Genomic DNA, 18,538 nt, shown 5'->3' on the forward strand with positions numbered 1-18,538 from the left:
GTGTCAAGAGTCTGTACATCTGGCTGCAGCTCCCAGCTTAGGGCTTTAGGGAGTATCTGTTGTGGAAAGTCCATGACCATCCTTCATACCACCCTGGTAGCAAACTGAAACGTGGGCTGTGTCTGATGTGTTCAGTCCTTGAGCTCTTCTGGAAAAGAAATAGAGCTTTGACATACTGTGTAAACAAGCACAAAGGTGTTTGCACGCTTCTTTGTGGAGAAACAATTGAGCTGTAACCGATGCTGCTTGCACTGTGTGTTTCTTCACCCAGAAACTTGCCTGGAGCCAGCAATGACTATGCAGGTTTCCCATGCTCAGGCACCATCAGTAGACAGAGTACATTTTAAAGAAATTTAAGCTGTTAGAAGATCAAAGATGAGACCTTAGGGTCAGATAGTTACTAATGAAAAATCTTATCTGCAGACTTAAGGAAAAAGGAGAATGCATTTAAATATGTCAGAACCATGAGGGTAGAAGAGTGGTTCAGACATGAAGCTGGGCAAAAGTGATTAACCTATCAGTTACAGTGAGTAAAGGCAGATCTATTCAGTTAAGTATTTGTTTCACTTTTGGGGGTAAAGATAGAAAGATCTCCTTTTACAGCAACAATGAAATACTTTGTGAATCTTTTATTAGTAACTACAAGGATATTAAATGACACTTGTATGTATTTTTAAGTCAGTAAGCACTGAAGGGTGTTTAAAGAGTTAACTAAAGAATTATTTTTGTTATTACTGTTTGTTTTTTAGCCCTTCTTGAAATGTTTGATAGATCAGCAAATGTTGTGCTATTCCTGGAGAAATATGGGAGATAATAAAGAGATGGCTGTAAGTTGATTAGTTTGGTTTTGCAGGAGAATCCTGCAGAGGACAGAGCTAGGATGGCGGCATAACTGATGTTATGTTACTTTGGATTTGTGGAAATGAAGTGTTGCCATATAGAGGATGTATTTTTTGGATGAACTAGAAGCTTGAATGATAAAGGTAATCTCTTAGAGGCACACATTAGTTATTTGTCTCAGTCCATTATGTTCTGATTCTATACTACACCACTTAGAGGTATCCTTTTTAGAACTAGGATATGTTACACAGCTTTAAAAAGTTCTTGTCAGAGTTGATAATTAATCCTTTAGTGACACCTCTTGTGTAATCCTGCTGGCAGGTGTTCACAGGGGCTAAAACCAGTCTGGAGTAAATGTGAAATTACACTAAGAAAATTTGCCAGAACCAAAGACTGGGAAAGTAAGGAGTAGAAGGGCCAGGTCAGTCTTAGCTGTTTTGTTGCATCCTTCACTGGAGTCAAATCAAAAATCAGGCATCACAGAGGTAACAATGCAAGTCATGTTTACAAGATGAAGATTATATTCTGCAAACCAATGACTGTAAGAAGAGGATTGGAATGGTGTAAGTAAAATCTCTGTGTAAAAGGCACTCTGCCTTGAGCAGCATTAGCTCCGCATGCTGATCTTTCCAGAATCAGTACTTTGGAGATCTGGAGAGAAGTTGAGAATTGTTCAGGGAGGTACTGCAAGAGTGACTCAAGACCTAGAAGAGCTGCTATACTGTGCAAGATGTGATGAGCTCACTCCAGTTTATATGGTCAATAGAAGATTATGAGTGGGCTTTAATCAGTCTGTGAGTCCTGTGTGGGAACTGGGCCATGAAGCTGCTGCAATAGCTTAGGCTGGTGGAACTGGTTCTTTTATCTCTTGTGCAGCAGTTCATGCTCACCAGTCTGTCCTGTGAGAGGAAAATGTTTATACACAGTGCTTTGTCAGCAAGTGGATCTTAGGCAGATGTGGAAGGGACTACTGACAGTAGATGGTGCTTTAATTTAGCAGAAAAGCGAAGAAAGCGATTAAGTGGTTTGAGGATGAAACAAGAAGATCTGTATTCAGAATTGCTAACAACATCCTAACAGTAAGAGGATAGAGTGGAGTGCCTGGAGCTTGCAGCATTTGGATTTCAGCATGGTATTCTTCAAAACAGAAAATTCAGAATCATAGCTGAGAGACAGCTGAGTAGAGAAATTACAGCATTTCACCCAGCAGTCTGTTGTTCAGGCGGCCAAACTTTCCTGTCATAATCATCAAAAGAGTGTATTTCCATCTGAAATGTCACTTGGCCAGAACCGAACTATGTCCTTCTCCCTCCTGCAGCACCTTTTCCTTAAAGGTTTTGACAAAGCTGTTACCATCTTTGTCACTTGCGCTTTGGTGTACTTGGGGCTGACTCTTCCTTCCCTCTTTGTTACAATATACTGCCTGAACCAGTTCTTGTGTCTGATTTCTCCTTGTTGCCAGAGCTGTTTTTTGGTGGTTTTTTTTTTTTTCGCTATGCCATCATGTATAAAATTCTTTCTCTGTTGTGGTTTGATTATCACAAACACACTTCTTCAGCCCTTGGGGACACTGGGCTAATATGTCCATCTGCTTGAGGAAGTTTTTTTCTTTTGGAAAGGCTCGGATCTTGCAGTGGAACTTTATCTGGGCAGGGGAAGCTGTTCCTGAGCATTTCTTGGTGCTGTTAATTCTGCACGTGTCTCCAGCTAATGGCTCTGTCAGCAGAGTGACCTTCAGTGGTTTAGCTCAGTCTTTTGAGTGCACTCCAGCCCTGCTCTGCAAAAAAGGGATCCCACATAAGTAGAGCTTTCCTCACGCTGGCTCTTTAGACTTATCACAGAGAGGACAGCCTAGAAGCAACCAGTTAACTGTGCCTGCGACTAGGAAGGCTGCCTAGCTCAGGAATCTGCTCCAAACAACTGATTGCCTTGGACCCTTTCCGAAAAAGGCTCTGCAGACACGTATTCCTTCAGTGAACTACCAGAGATGGAGGCATGTTGCCAGAAGAGCCAGCTGCATTTGGGATTAGATGGCTGGAAAGAAGTCCTTTCTCTGTCTTCAAAACAAAATCGCTTTTTAACATCTGCTGCAGAGAGTTCTCGCGACTCGGGGTTCCACAAGAAGCTGTTCTCTTCCCTCTCTTTCCTGTTTCTTTGTTAATTAAGGTTATTTTCCTTCCTCTTCCTCACCTATTGTGTCTCCATATATGTTTCCGACTGGACAGGCATGCGTGTGTGGGTCTTTCTTTCTCTGAATTTAATGTTTTTCTGTCTCTTGAAGTCTCACGATAGCAGCAGCGATTTTGCTCTCAGCAAGGTGAGCACACCCCAGATAACCTGGCAAGATCTTCCTGCACTCATAAAATTGCTTGTAGAGAAGACTTCCTCACTAAGCCTTTGGTTTATTGTTATTTCAGTGCTGAATGAATAATGAGACGGTTTAAGTAAACAGATGGGTTTGATTCAAGCCCATCAGACCAGGGGTGTGGGGGAGAGGAGCTGCTTGTCCTGACAGCTCATCTCATTAGGCCACACGTGGTGCGAGGTGTTGAAAGCGGTTTATCACGTGTAATGCCTGGGCATGATGAGGTGAGCTGGGGATCAAGTGTATCTCTGTCTCCCTCTTAGTTCTTGGTATTTACAGAAGTTTCCTGTAGTTTTCAGATGCGTGCAAACTAAATATGTACTCTCTGCGCGTTTGAAGTTCTGTTACAAAAATCACCTCTCTCCTCTGTTTCTTCCAGTCTCAGCTGCCGGCGATGTATTATTGTGGGAAATGGTGGAGTACTTGCAAATAAGTCACTGGGATTAAAAATTGATGACTATGATGTTGTTATCAGGTGAGTCTTTGGCATTACAGTTTTCTTGTCACATACTCAGTTTCTGTATCAGTTCACTTGTTGTGCAGGCAAACTTTAACCTGTACTAGTGACAATATCCATTTGTATGGAAGCATTAACTTACAGGGAGAGGAAAAATAGATCTGAGCTTAAAAAGGTTTGTTATAAATGATGATCACATCAAAGGGTAAAGGCACTCCTCAATCTTTCTGTTTTCCACAGCTTCTTGGGAATATGGTCTTTTGTATGATATAACTTGAACCTTCCTTTCATAGCTCCTTTCTAAAAGCTGCTGCTTTTGTGATGCCCTTAGGTGGTGAAGCAGTAACTCACACTGTTGGATCTGCTCCCAGATATATCCCCTAGGTAGCTCAGGGGAGTATTATTGGTCATACACATGTAGCATTCCCCAGGAACTACACCTCACAGTTAGGATGGGCAGGACTAAGAATGGTGCAGCATAGGATGTTAGGAAGCAGGAAACCTCTATGAGAGAGGACCCAGTAGTGATTAAACACCTGTAAGTGTGCCCTAGAAACTGGCAATACTTTGGCTCTGTGTCACTGCTGATGACAATGTTGAATAAGGGAGCAGAAGCAGAGTGGTGGGAGTGCAAAGGACCACAGTCAAAGTTAGGACTTCTTGCTTTTGCAGAGAACCTGGATCATCGCCATCTCAGAATGCCTGAAAAACGTGCTGATATGTGAAATCACAGGTCTAGTCGTAACTCTTAGTAATAAATCTGTCAAGTCAGGGAGGCGTTCTGGGTGACTGGAGATTAACAAACATAATACCTGTACTAATGGAGAGTGAGAGAGTGTGTGTAGGAGGGAGGGAGGATGTGCTCTAGGGAGCTATAGACCCATTAGTCTGACCTGAAAAAAAAACTGCAGAGTTCTTCAGCAGGTTTTGAGTCATGAGTAACAAAATATTACGATGGTAAATAATAAAAGTGGGATAAACTTCAATGTAAGTTTATAAAACTGGTTTAACATAGTCTAAGTTGGTATTTTTTTCCTTAGTAAGATAAGTGATTTCATATTAAAGGAAATGTATCTGATACAATCTCTCTCAACTTTGGTCAACTTTAAGATGTGGTGCCAAATAGCAAATTCTTAGCTATAGTAGAAGAAAGAAAGAGATTAATAAAAGAATTTAAGACAGGCATTAATTGGCACAGTCTCTATTCTCTCCCATGTGTCAGGAAAGAATAGAACATACAGAGAGAAATAAACATCCTCTAACTCTGGACAAAAAGACCAAGAAGATCCTTTTCAGTCTTTGGTTCCTGTGAATGGTTCCCTGCTTCTCCATCAGTGTGCTGGACACGGGGATGTCTGTTCAGAACAAGACAAAATTTTTACAGCCTTCTCCTAGTTCATCCCACTATCAATTGCTAACAAAGAGCTCTTACTACTTGTCATAGTCAGGTGACTTGTAGTTATTTCAGTTGAATTAAAGTGCGGTTATAGCCTTTCCTTGGGCTCAGATTGTTCAAAAAGTAGCAAAAGGATGGTTTCAATCCATCTGGACTAAGCCACCCACTAAGATTTACATCAGAAAGTTCCACTATTTAATTTCCAAATGAAAAGTTCAACTTTTTCTCTCCACATCAGTAAATCTATGTCAGTTTGCAAGCTGAGAGGATAAGAGGGCAGCTAAGCACCTGTGCTGTTGGTGGGATGGATAAAGGAGAGAGAAGTCAACTGTAAAGGTTAAATGAAGCCAGGTGCTTGGGTATGTATCCAACTGCTTGCTTTATTCCTGTGGAAGCTGGGGAAGTCCCGTGTATTATAACATCCTTTTTCATACACTGCAGAACTCCTTTGAAGGATGATATTTAGGACCTAGGGAGTGAATTTTAAGTGAAAAAATGTGGTACATTTGTGGACAAAGGAGTGATCCAGCAGTATTTGGAGTTCTTTGATGCCTCATGTGTTACCACGTGAGGATTGCTAATTGCAGCAAGAAATTCTGTTCTTGTGGTGAAGGTAGTCCGATTCAGTTTTGTCAGTTCTAAAAAGGCTTGGAGTGAGTTGCTGTTTTTCTTTAACTAGACATTATCAGGTTTCAGTGCAGATGTTATTCCCAGCTGTCACACTGTTTACCTGGCAGGACTTCTTGCAGCAGTCAGTCATCCAGGCTCTGAAATGCCTCCTTAGAATGGATTGCAGACAGGGCAAAAATAAGTGTGTATCAGAAATTCCTGTTTAGAACCAGGTAGGGATTCACCTGATGGTGAAACTTGAGTGGTATCTGAAAGGATCTTCATGGTGCCAAGTTTAGGAGTTAGTGTCTCTAAGCTCCATCTGTAATCAGCGAACATAGAGAGAAAAACACTCTGAAACTTCCTGTGGAGAAAACTGCCTGTCCATGGGCAGTACAAGGAGGCCTGACATCCTAACTGAGGTTTTCCAAGATTTAACTGTATTTCTAACCACCAGTGCATTCTGCCTGGGAAGGGGTTTGAGGTGTGGAGTCTGCACCTTCGTGGACATGGGCTGTGGCTGCCAGAACTTTTCCTGCTCCATTGCCCACGCTGCCCTCAGGGCACTGCCCCTGGGCCTTGATGGAGCTGGCTGCATCACTGTGGCTCCATCAGCAGTTCACTCTCTCCTTTGCTGGAGACCTGAGTTCATCTCACCTGGGGAAATGGTTTGATTTATGTCCTGTCTAGAAACAAAGTAGGGTTCCCAAGTTTTGGGAGTGTTAACAAAGTAAGCAGCAAAACAGTGAACCCAGCAGTTGGGGATGGGAAAAGCCCTGCCAAAGAGCTGCACAGTGACATTTGAGACAACTGCAGACACCTCCTCATCCTAAAGAAAACAAATGAAAATATGTAAAACTAGCTTTCTTTGCATAGTATTCATAGTATTTATAGTGTTGGTAGTATTCTGTTACCCTTAGAGCTGCATGCTTTTGCTTTATATAAGGTCATCCGCCCCAAAGAGACACAACACCTTAAAGTTTAAATACTGCCCACAGAAAAAGTGAGTGATGTGTGACTGTGCCGTCAGCAACAGAGGAAAAAGCAAGGGACCAGGCTGGCTGGGAGCATTGTACTCAGGTATAGTTACCTCAAAGTCAGGCTACAAAGCAAGGGTTTATAAACCATGGAAAAAGACATCATCTGCTGTATAAATTGTGGTGGTGCTGATTCTTAAGTTTTTTGCCTTTAATGTTTTATTCCTGGTGATAAAGTAAGTCTTTTTGCTAAAAATGCATAAGAATGTATTCCTCTAGATTTTGAATATAATTTCAGATTTTGTAGAGATTTTTCTTCTGTTAAAAGTTTTTCAGTGTAAAATGCTTACCCCGGCTGGAAGAGACAAATCCAGATTCTCATTAACATTCCTACATGGCAAAATTTGCAGTCCATAAGCACTTTCCAGTGTACTGAACTACACCAAGTCAAGAATGCTGCAATAATTCAAGCAAGCAATGCTGTGCCATCAGAGGCTGCTGTTTGATGTCAGCAAGAGTTGTATTCCAAGTTACATGAAATTTCCTCAGCTTTGGGTTTTTAGTTTTGAATAGAAGTTCTGAAAACTTTAATGTCATGAAAGTCATCATTGCTGTTCATGCCAGAGCAGTTCACTTTTCCAAGGGAAAAAACTTTATTCCTGAGAAATATTTTAACAAAAACACAGCTAAATACATAGCATCTCCTTAGAAATCAGTATCCCTAAGAGAAAAGCTGTGCGACTGCTTGAGTGTTTTCAGAGTGGGATGCACTTCCACTGCAGAAACTCCGTGGAGTCAGTGAGACTGCAGTGGTGCTGAGCCTTGTCCTGGCTCAACCTCCTCCTTTGTGCTGGCATTGCAAGGCACCTCACCCTCCAGATGGGCCAGTTTGGGGATTTAAACCAGGTGCAGATTGTTCCTTTGGGATTTTTTTGAGAATTATTAGTTGGCTTATTTCCCTAAGTGGCCTCACTGCAGGCAAATTGAGCAGTGTAAACTCTGGACTGGGGTTGGAGAATGAGACAAGTTTCAGTTTGTTTAAACTGATGTGGAACTGCATCATCTCTTTCAGCACAGTCTTGCAGAACCCAAGTAACACATCACAGGAGCAATGGGCTGTTAAAATACTAATGCTTAGTTTGTTACTCTAAATTTGCAAGGACAATATTTTTCACTTTCCTTTTCCAAAGCCTCCAACCCTATTTAAATCACAGGAGTGGATATGCAGAAATGGTTTGCATTATATTCAATGACAGAATTTAAGTAACTTCTCATTAAGCTGTTGTCACTTGGTACAAACCTCCGTAAGTGTTTGTGATTAAGAACTGCAAGAGTTAACATTTGCTACTGTAGCAGCTACTACAGGGAGCTCTTGCCCAGCGGTGATTGCTGTGTCATCAACACACAGGAGTGTAAGTGGGAATCTGAGTGTAAGTGGCAATCCGTGACAGTGTCTTCTCTGGTTGCCCTGCAGGCTGAACTCGGCTCCAGTGAAAGGCTTTGAAAAAGATGTGGGTGGCAAGACAACACTCCGGATCACATATCCTGAAGGTGCAATCCAGAAAATGGAGCAGTACGAGAAGGATTCCCTGTTTGTTCTGGCAGGATTCAAATGGCAGGATTTCAAGTGGCTGAAATACATTGTTTACAAGGAGAAAGTGGTAAGAACACTGTCAGCTGACACTGTGAAGGTCACCTAATTAATAATGGTGGGCAAATATTATATCACCATCAAATTTGCCACATTTTTGTCTGAGGAGAGTTCCACTGTGTGTCCTGCTGCATTTAAGTGAAGACTTCCTTTACCTACACGGACTTCAGCTTTAATTAAATATGTTTTCCAAAGACATCTGTCCGTAATCTGTGTTGCATCACAGATGAGGCTTGGTATTCAAGATTGTTAGTGTGTACTGTGAACAATTAAATTAATTTTTAGTTATCTTAAAGAGTATTTTAAAGGACCAGCTTTTGCATGGATTTTATGGACTCTTAGGATATAAGAGCAGAGGAAGGAAAAGAGCAATGGTAAGGGGAAGAAATGGGAGTTTGGGGACAAGGATGTGATGTCACAGGAGGGGAAGAGGAGACAGGAGACAGCAGCAGCACAGCAGCACAACTTGTTGAAAAGGCTACAATCAGACTTAATGTGACCTCCTGAATAGCACGAGCCATTATATTTTGCTCAGTTACTGAGATTCATGATTTGTGTTTGGTTAAAGTGTCATCCAGAACAGTATCAAGTCTCATTTTAAAACACTGAAATGGTGAATACACTGCTTTCCCTATGTAAACATTTTACCCCCTCATTTGCATGAGTGCCCTTCTGAAGCACCATGGACCTGTTAATAGTCAGGGTTGCTCTCTGTAATTTACCTACCCCGAATGGAATCAGGTTGAATGACTTCTCATTCAGTGGATTGTTTGTCTGTGTCAGGAAATCCCGAATAAATAGTGGGTATAGTTCTTGTTTTACAAATCTTATATATCAGTTTTCAAATGTTGCTTAATGACTTTTCAGCAAATAACAAGACAAATGGACTAGCATTCAGGAGATGGCATATTATATTGTGTGTTTAGAGACAGAGAGAGGAGGTTGGCAGCTCACCACTTACAGAACGAAACAGTCTGGGAATATAATTGTATACGCTTGTTACAGAGATGGCCTTAAGGGCTCATACTTTGCTCTTGTCTAACACTGGCACCAACTTGCAATTATTTTCTTGCTACCAGACAGATGAAGTTACCTGTCAGCCTCTGGGCAAGCACAAGTGGGCTTTTGTAACATGAATAATTGAGTCAAATATAATTTTCTTTGCTTTGTGTCAGGCTCTTGTTCCTCATTCAGGGAAAGGGAAAGCCCTGGAAGTGTCAGTGCCCTGCAACCTGAATGCAGTTGCAAGGACTCCTAGCGTTTAGCTGGAAGTTCAAAGGATGGGTTGATTTACTTCAAAACAAATTGAATTTCCACCTGCTGCTTGCTGTCAAGTCATCATCACTAGATTCATGTGTGGTATTCCCTGCTCTTGGAAAGATGCAGCAAATAGTCTGTCAAAACTTGCTATACTGGGGAGAGTGATTGCAGTTCTCTTAACTGAGTGCTTCAGTGCCCAGCTTGGCAGAGAGCAGAAAGAACTTGAGCTTTGTGCATTACTTCAGTGTTCTTGTGATTGGCTCCTTACCCTTCAGTTCTTCAGAATAAACACTGGGGTTTTTTCAGTTATTTTAGGTGATGTTTTCCAGATCTTTTAATTCCTGTTGCTCTTTTGAATGCTTGTAGTTAATTCATTTTTTTCTTAAAGAGCAGTGCCCAAAAATGTACAGACTACAGCAAAAAGGAGGAGCAAAGAGATAATTAATTAACCTCACAGTTCTCACTCTTTATATATCTTGTGTTTCAATGGCCTTTTCCACAGTGGCATGGAACTGAAGGTGATCACCGGGTTCCTGGAGACTCCAGGTCTCAGGAAGAATTGGAGAGCAGCCACTTCCCCCACTCCACACCCTGTGCTTGTGCTGTTGGCTTCTCGTGCCAAAGAGCAGCACTGTGTACTTGCCCCTACGGATCCTTTCTTCCAGAATGCTCCTCCAGATTGCCAAGTTCCTTTGGCAGAGCTTCCCAGCATACCTGCCATTCTTTCCAGATTTATGTCCTCTGCAATTTAATAAACATACTTTTTACTCCATCATCCAGGTTGATAATGAAAACACTAAACAATGCTGGTTCCTAGGCAGACCCCAAAGTATCAACATCCTTCCATTTCTAGAGTGAGCCCACTGAGAACTCCTGGATAGCTTTTTGGCCACTTCCGAGCTTGTATCACAGTCATATCATCAATAACATTTTTGGCATGTTTGTGAAAGTAATCTGTCAGAAGCATTACTGAATTCCAGTTCATGTCTTGCTTCTCCCTGACAGTAATTTTTCATCTGTATAAAATTTTTTTTTTAAAAATGATTTGTTCTTGACAAATCCACCTGGGTTGCTACTCAGTCTGTTATTTTTTTTCAGGTGCTTACAAATAATTAATCCTGCTATTCTGAGAATTGAAATAATAATTCAACTCTCTTCCCTTTCTTGCCTTATTAAGGCTAGGCACTACTTTTGTCCATTTTTCAATCCTTTGACCCCCTACCTGTTCTACACAAGCTCCCAAGGGGAATCAATGTTAGTTGTTGAGGCTGCTGAGCCAGTTTGTGGAGTAGTTTAGGATGCAGCCCAGGTGACTGGAAAACATCTGTCTTGTGCTCTCTAGTCTTATTTCTCTCTATTTGAGGCTGAGATCTTGCTGTCACTGGCTTTAGCTGCAAGCGGGTGGCTTGCACAGCTGCTTTTTCTAGAGGAAACCAATGCAGAAAGTGCTGTCTCTTAGATAGGAATGACTCAAGAGAAAACTAGCAGTGCTAAGGGAATAGCACGCAGGCGTGTTTGTTCTAGTAGTGAGTGTTAGTATTTTCATCAGTGTGCGGTAAGTTCAAAATGACAAATGCCTGCCCAGTGCTCTCTGTTAGGATCTTGTTTCTCTCTCAGCTGCTTTTCCAGAGAAAGGGGAGTTTCTTAGTTTCCTGGGTTTATCTAGAGGCACGACCTGAGAGATTTGTATGCCACAGCTTCTTATTCCTTATCTGACATGTCCCTCTGCAAGACTTCCTCCCTGTTGCAAACCAGTGGTTACAGTCAGGAGTCTGACCTCAGGATGGAGAAAGGGAAAATGGAAGCACCCTGCTAAAGGACACAACTGCTGTGGAAGTCGACACATTCCTCAAAAGAAAAGGGCTGATCTCTGCCCCCGATGTTTCCTTTGTCTGTGACTGTTGATGACAACTGCGCGTGTCCGTGGTACAGTCACAGGTGGGTAACGAAACCTTCTGAATTCCTTCAGACACCTGGAGCAGCTTGGACCTGCTGGACCAGAGATTCCGGGTCAGGTACTGGGATCCTTGCTTAGTCCTCTCTTGAGTAAGTGAAATCAAAGGCAGTTAATCTGAGGAGTAAATAAAAGGCGAGTGGCTATTTATTGCTGGGTCAGTGGACAGATAAGCTTATTCTCCCTGCAGCTGAGAGGGATTTGCTCAGTGTTGTATTAGTCTTTTGGCAGCACTTGCATACTGAGGAAGGGATAAGTGCTTTGTAGAGAGGAGGATTTTCAGAAGATGTTATATGGAAAAAGAATCAGTGTGATGCAGAAGCAGCAGCAGAACAGTGGGGCAGGGGATTTGACGTGTTACATACAGTCTGATGCAACAGCCTCCTGGAGAGCTGTGTGATGCCTTAGTGCCCTGGGAGACACTATATCCAGAAAGAGGAGCAGTGGAATATGGATGTAAGGAAAAATAAAAGCTTAACTGCTTTTTATTTCACACTAAACCAGAAATATCTGGAAGCAAGTAAAAACTTGAAAGAAAACGTTAATCTAGGAAAAGGACAGTTTTGGCTAAATATTCACTGTCAGCAGCAAAACAAAGGTAGTCTCCATCACAGAGTTCTGGCTGAGCTGGCACTCCAGAGTGCAGTCTTGTAGGAAGTTAGAGCAGTACTGTATCACCAGAGAATGTAGACCTGCCTTTAAGAAGGGGAAGGGTGAGTGAATCTGAGCGACTAAAACACTGGTAACGTAATTTCAGTCATTTGACAAGCATTGGAATAAACTAAAGGAGAAAGTCATTGCACTGGTTGCATCTAAAAGGAGTATGGGATGGAGAAAGGTGACACGGTTAGCAGAGGGGAGTATTGCACCATGCTGACCTAGTAAGTCAGTGTACAAGTGGAAAGGAAGTGGGTTGGAGTTCCACAGCCTGCAGTTGCATGAACTCATGGCTGTTGCAGAAGGGTCACAGATGTGAGCTGTTTGTGCGTCTGTGGTGACTGGTCTGGCAGTGCTGACTTGGAATCATTGCTGCAAGAGCCTGTGACACTTTCAGGCACCCCTTTGCTGATGAAACTACTGCTGCCAGTGCATCCCCAGAGGGGGATTGCTCATGGACAGTCACTCAGAACAGTTACACTTTCTCCTGGACTGCAATTTTTGCCAAGAGACATAATCTATATATATTGTGATCCACCCTGCTGCTTCCCACTGCTGGTACCCTCCTGCATCTGCCTGGGTCTCTCAGTGACAAAACCTTCTTCTGAATACACAGAGTACCAGAGGAATTGCAGGGGGAGGGATATATATCGTTCTTCTTAAAATAAGAGTCAAAAGCTGAAAGTTTCTCTATTGCATGGAGAGTAGATGCTTCCTGAAACAAACAGGAATTTACAAGCTCCAGATATGCAAAGCAGCCATCTCAGCCTTGTACTGAGGCCAGTTCCAGGGTGGTTTCTTGCCTGTCATTAGTGAATTAGAGGGAGCTCTCTTGCTTGCTAGGGCTCACATCTCTGAACATCTAGCACATGGCAACAAAGCAGCCAAGTGAGGGCAAAGGTGCCACTAGAAATTGGCAGCTCATGAGCTTCCTGCTCATGTAGTAATGAGCCCGTGGATGATTCCAGTGGGAATCTCTGCAGCCTTTGCCAGGAGGAGTCACTTGTGCAGAAAGCGCCTGCAGCTCCTAGAAGTTCTCTTTGATAGTGAAAGTCATAGGAGCAAGTGAGCACCTGCCTGTGAGCGAGGCCAGGCTGGGTTGTCTGTCCCTTGCAGGGACATGTCTCTGACAACTTGCACACAGCAGCGGTGCCCTACAGCCGTCATTCTCCAGCCGTGATCACAACATAACCCCTGCTCCTGTGTCACAGCATGTCACTGCTGCTTGCAGAGACCTTGTGGATGTTGCAGCAGGGAAGGTTTTATTTAAGTTTTTATTTGGGAACTTCATTATTGTATTAGCCCAACGGCTTACTCCTAGTCCTGGTAAATGTGTGTTATGATACCTTCCTGGCACAATCAGTGAGTGTTGCTGTGCTGGAGCCAAGGCCGGATTGCTGCCAGCACTTGTGCTGTCTGCTGAGCTTTTGTTTAGAGCTCCTCTTCTTCCATTAGTTAATGGCCTTGTCATGCTGCATGTTTGCTAGGGCAGCCTATGAATGTCACAGCCCTGTAGTTCACTGTGGATTCCTCAGATTATGAAATAGCCTTACCTGTGGGCTGGTTTACATCCCTAAAACAAACCTGAGGAGCCATCATGCTCCTCCTGTCGTCTTCAGGAAAATAGTGAGGCTGTGAATCTGTTGTTGCTGTCCAGTCCCAAGTAAAGCTTCATTCACATGCGTGTAGTTTCAGCTTGTTTGGAGCTTGAGACTAGCACTTGAGCAGGTGGTTTCTCTGGGTCTGCACTAGGGAGGAAGAATCTGTTTTTTCCAATGCTGTCTCTTGTCTTTGGTGACAAATGGAGTGGCCAGTGCTACTGGCAGATTCACTCCAGAGTTTACTTCTGAACTGCAAATATTTTCTTTCCCTTTTCTCCTCCAAGGGGCTTGTTGCTTTAAATGTCTTGTGTACAGTGGATCTTTTCAGGTTTTAAAGGACTGTGAGAAAGACACGTGGGATGATTCTTGGGACAGCATTCTAGTGTGGTGGAGCTGTAAATCCACTACCAGTTTTCTTAATGCATTATGAATGCAAAGCTTGGTTACAGATTTGTGCTGCCTCATCCTGTGCTGAAACACAGCTTCAGCCCATCTGCTTAGAGATGTGCCTGGCTGGGCATTGCCTTGTGTGCTCCTGCTCTCTTTGGACTCAGCTGAAAGGGAACAGAAGCTGGACTTTCTGCTCCATCATAAATGAGAAAAGCTTTTGAATTGAGAAATCACCTTAAGGGTTGTTTCATTTCTTTCACAAATTTGAGTTTTCACCTAAATAGCTATTTATAACTAAGCCCTTCAGAAGTATAATATAGGGAGGCATGGCTGGTGAGTAAGGCAGCCAGCCTGCTCAGGGGACATGATGAGGCTTGCAGTGGGGAAGAGCCAAGTAAGCCTTTTCAGTGGTGCTTGTCCTGTGGTCCTAACACATGGTTTAAAAACCATTTCCACTCACAGAGTGTGGGGGGATTCTAGGAGGAATTAGCAAAGAGTACCTTACCACATCATCAGGATGGTTTGGTGCCTCAGTCAAGGCAGCTGACTAAATGTTGAAGCACAGGAAATGCTTTGTAAGAAAGTGAAAACATGAGGCAGACTTTTCTGGCTCCTACCAAGTCTCTGACTGAGAAGATGAGGTGGGAGAGTCTGTGTGATGCATTCTGTGGAGAATATTCCATATTCCTTTGCCAGAGAGTAGCTGGAAGTTAGCTTGTCTTTCTGTGATGATTGTTTTGACATCGTTTGGGATTTTTAAGTTTGATCTCTCTGGCTGTGTAGAAGGCTAGTCCATACTGCCTGGGGGGTTGTGCTGCCATGGTCAGGAGCTGTTTCACCATTGCAGGGCATTGGTGGGAATGGCCCAAGGGAACTGTGGAAGACTTGCATATGGAAAAAAAAAATCCTTCCCTGTGACTGGCCTAGGAGGTCAGAACAATTTGCAGAAGATGTAAGAAGTATGAACACTGGTGCCCTGTGAGAGAAGGTGAGCCAGCTTTTTCCAGTCATGGTTAGAAGAGAGACTGGAAAATATGTAGATATGCTGTATAAAATGTTGTCCCTGTTGACCAAAAGAGGGAGGAAAGCTTAGTTGTGTATTTTGTGATTTTTAACAAGCTTTCAGGTAGCACTGTGTTGAGGACCATACAGGAACCTCAGTAGGCAAATGACCCAGTTTGCAACATGGGCCTTGGGGGAGACTTCCTGGCCAGATTCCCAAAGGAAGGTTGTTGGTATGGAAAGTGCAGGCTGGAGCTTGCCCTTCATACATACCTGCATGCAACAGCATAATGAGATTAGGCAGGTCACTACATAGCTGAGAGCTGCTCCCACCCAGGCATGCACACTGTGTCTGTAAGTGCACTGTCAAGCATCAGCTGGTGGCAGGGGCTGTTCTGGTACCTTTGCAATGTGCCTTCATAGCATTTAATATTGCCAGGTGGATGTGTCCTGGACAATAAAATTTGTCCACCTGGATTGGGTAGCCATTAATACCCACAAATCTGTAATCACATTCACCTAAGCCCGTGGGGCAGACGAAGAAAATTAAAAATAGCCATAACCAGACTATTTTCTGGATAAAAAAATCCAGGTATCAAAAGTTTGCAAAGTATCTATACTTGTAGGAATGACATCATTGATTACTCAAATTTTAGACAGTTTCTCTTTAAAATTAAAATAAAAATTGTTGGTGTGTCTGCCCTTCTAGTCTTTCCCACACCATGCATTGTTTTGTCCTTTTTTTTTTTTGTCCCTTGCTTTGCTTGCTGGTACCTAACACCAGTCATCCTTGCCCTATACTTTTATTAATGGAGGGGAAGCATTTAGCCATGCTAGGCATCAGCAGTCCTTAAAGAACCTTTATCCCACATCTGCCAAGACAGCATCATCTTCATTTCTGGCTCAGTAATCCCAGCTGTAACGTGAAAACCAGACAGCTCCAGTTAGATTTTTATTTCTTTAGTTTCTATTCCTGTACATCGTTCTTAAATGAAGAGACCCAAACAGGATTTGCCCCCTGAGAAGACTGTATCATTGCCCTAGTAGGACATCCTTTCTGGGATTGCCTCCCCATCCTCCTTTATCCTGAGACAATTTCTTCCTAAAATTGTCACCATCTAATCTCTTCTGATGTCTGTTGCCATCCAGCTGACAGTTGCTGCTCTTGCCTGGATATTTGATCACTCCTTCCTTCCCAACTGAAGTCAAAAAAGATGGGTAATTTAGAGCTGCAGTTTTTCCACATCTCAAAAAGTCAGTGTGAGGGCCAGCTGAAGAGCTAGTGCAGGTGTCTTGAAAAAGCACCAGGAGGGTGTTCATGTTGCACTCACCCTCTTTGGGAGGCTCTGGCAATATTCAGACACCAGTATTATGCAAATCCCGGTAGGTGCATGTCAAGGTCGTAGTGCATGTAAACTCAGGTTGCCCACCTTGACTGGAATATCTGAGCCAAATGTAAAGAAACCAATTCCAAATCTGGTGCTGATCTTAATGAAACACACAATTCTATAAACAGCAGAGCTAACGAAATTGCCTGATTGCCTGTGGATTTGTGTCCTGCTCCCTTTTGCACCACAGTGCTCTTGGATTTCCCGCAAGTTTCCCAGTGCTTACATGGCCTCACCTCCACCTGGCCTCTCCAGCAGCAAGGTGTGTGTCTCTCCCATCTAGCCATACATGGTTTTACCAGCAGTGCAGCCCATGCCTGCTGAGGGTATTGCATGGCCCACATGTGCAGCAGATGTTCCTCCACACCATGAATCCAGCACATGGAAAAAGTCCCAGGACATGGTCAACAATGAAACTGAGACGTCACCCAGAGGGTATCAGCTATTCATGCAACTGTTAGTAGAATAAAGATGTTCTGTGTTAACACTTCAGTAAAGAACTACAGGAATCATTTGAAGTCTGCAAAGCCTCCCTTAGTCTGAGAGATTTGTGTTCAATTTATTTAGCTTACGCATGAGATTTTGGAGGGATTTACTTGTAGTCTCGCTCTCTACCTAGAGGGAACATTTTTTCTCACAAGGCTTTTTAATTTTGTAGGAAGAAGTGTATCTGAAGCTAGGCAAACGACCAAAAAAGGCAGCACATTTTTATCAGTATTTTTGCTACATCTGCCCTACAGGCTTGGTGAATTTGCTCTTGATGTCTTGAAATCAAGACTGGACATCTTGGTGAAGTTCCACTCAAACAGCGTGAGAGTAAAGGACTGGAAGGAGAATTTGCTCTCTGCTATGCAGGACGTCCAGAAAGATGTCAGCAGGATTTCTCTCAGCCTCTCAAGCCATGCTGAGAAGAAATAGCAGAATGTGGTGGCTAGAAGCTCAACTAGATAAAATCAGCCTGAACTGACATAATTTCCTAGAAATCTGTCCTTAAAATTCTCAAATGACATACTTGCAGAGGTGAGCACTGATTGCTGACATCTTTTTTTCTGAAATGCAGATTTAATCCAGTGTCTGGGAAAATTCTGTGTCCTGGGAGGACACAGGATGGGGCTGCAGTCTCATGTTGCCTTCCCTCCCTCCTGTTCTGTGACTCTGGGACCCCCTGTCCTCACTCTCTGTGACCCGTTTGTTGACTATGAGGAGCAGGGTACCAAGCCAGTAATACACCTGACAGCTTGTCATGGAAGTAAGTTGTTTGCTTTATCCAGTTGTCTGAAAAGGTCACAGCAATTTTTTCTCTTTTTGGGGCACAATTATCGAGATCTGTTTCTTTATCCAGAGGGAGAAGGCTTTGTGGAGTCTCTGAGGTGAGCAACCTCCAGCATAACAAAATTCCCCAAAAGAGTTCTTTGGAAAGCACTGCAACACCACAGGATGCTAAAAGCTCACCAGTGTGGGGTGTGAAGACTCACAGAGGAGGGGAAAAGCACTGATTTGGTTTTGTAAATAAAATCACATGCTTTCTGTCAGTGGCTGAAAAGAGACTCCCCTTTCACAGCTCCAGGAATTTTGCTATCTGCATTTTTTATTTAAAGTGAGGTGGGGGGAGAAAGTCTAAACCGTAAATATTTATCCAAGATGTGTGGTTGTTAATATGATCCAGTCTTCAGTCATTTTGAATGGTGTCATGATGACAGATGTTAATTCAGAAAGGAATAGATTGGACGATTATGCCTGAAACACATGTGTTCCTTGGCAGGCTCCATGGATTACTTGCATAGTTAGAGCTGTCTGAGCAATTTGTAACATTTTCTCTGCCTCGAAGCACCGAGGGCTCCAGGACAGGGGGTTGACCTATATCTTCAGTCTGCTATAATAAACACTGAGGTAACTAAACTCCCCATGTGCTTTTATCTTCCTAAATTTATCTCTCCCCCGGTGCTCCAGCTGTGTGTGGTGCTTCTGGTTCTACCCAAGAGGAATGGCAG

At 43.0% G+C, this 18,538-nt stretch overlaps 1 protein-coding gene across 8 annotated transcripts in view; it reads left to right on the forward strand.

Annotated features, from left to right (window-relative positions):
- The window catches only part of ST3GAL3 (ST3 beta-galactoside alpha-2,3-sialyltransferase 3), a 188,999-nt gene that overhangs the window by 135,052 nt on the left and 35,409 nt on the right, over positions 1-18,538 (forward strand). For all 8 annotated transcript variants that reach the window (XM_082287318.1, XM_082287319.1, XM_082287317.1 and 5 more), the window contains 2 exons: positions 3,585-3,680; positions 8,119-8,305. In XM_082287318.1, coding sequence (XP_082143444.1) covers positions 3,585-3,680; positions 8,119-8,305 — 283 coding nt within the window. The remainder of the gene's footprint in view (positions 1-3,584; positions 3,681-8,118; positions 8,306-18,538) is intronic.

The sequence above is a fragment of the Coloeus monedula genome, assembly GCF_965178545.1.
Source record: "Coloeus monedula genome assembly, chromosome: 9".
Lineage (NCBI taxonomy): Eukaryota > Metazoa > Chordata > Aves > Passeriformes > Corvidae > Coloeus > Coloeus monedula.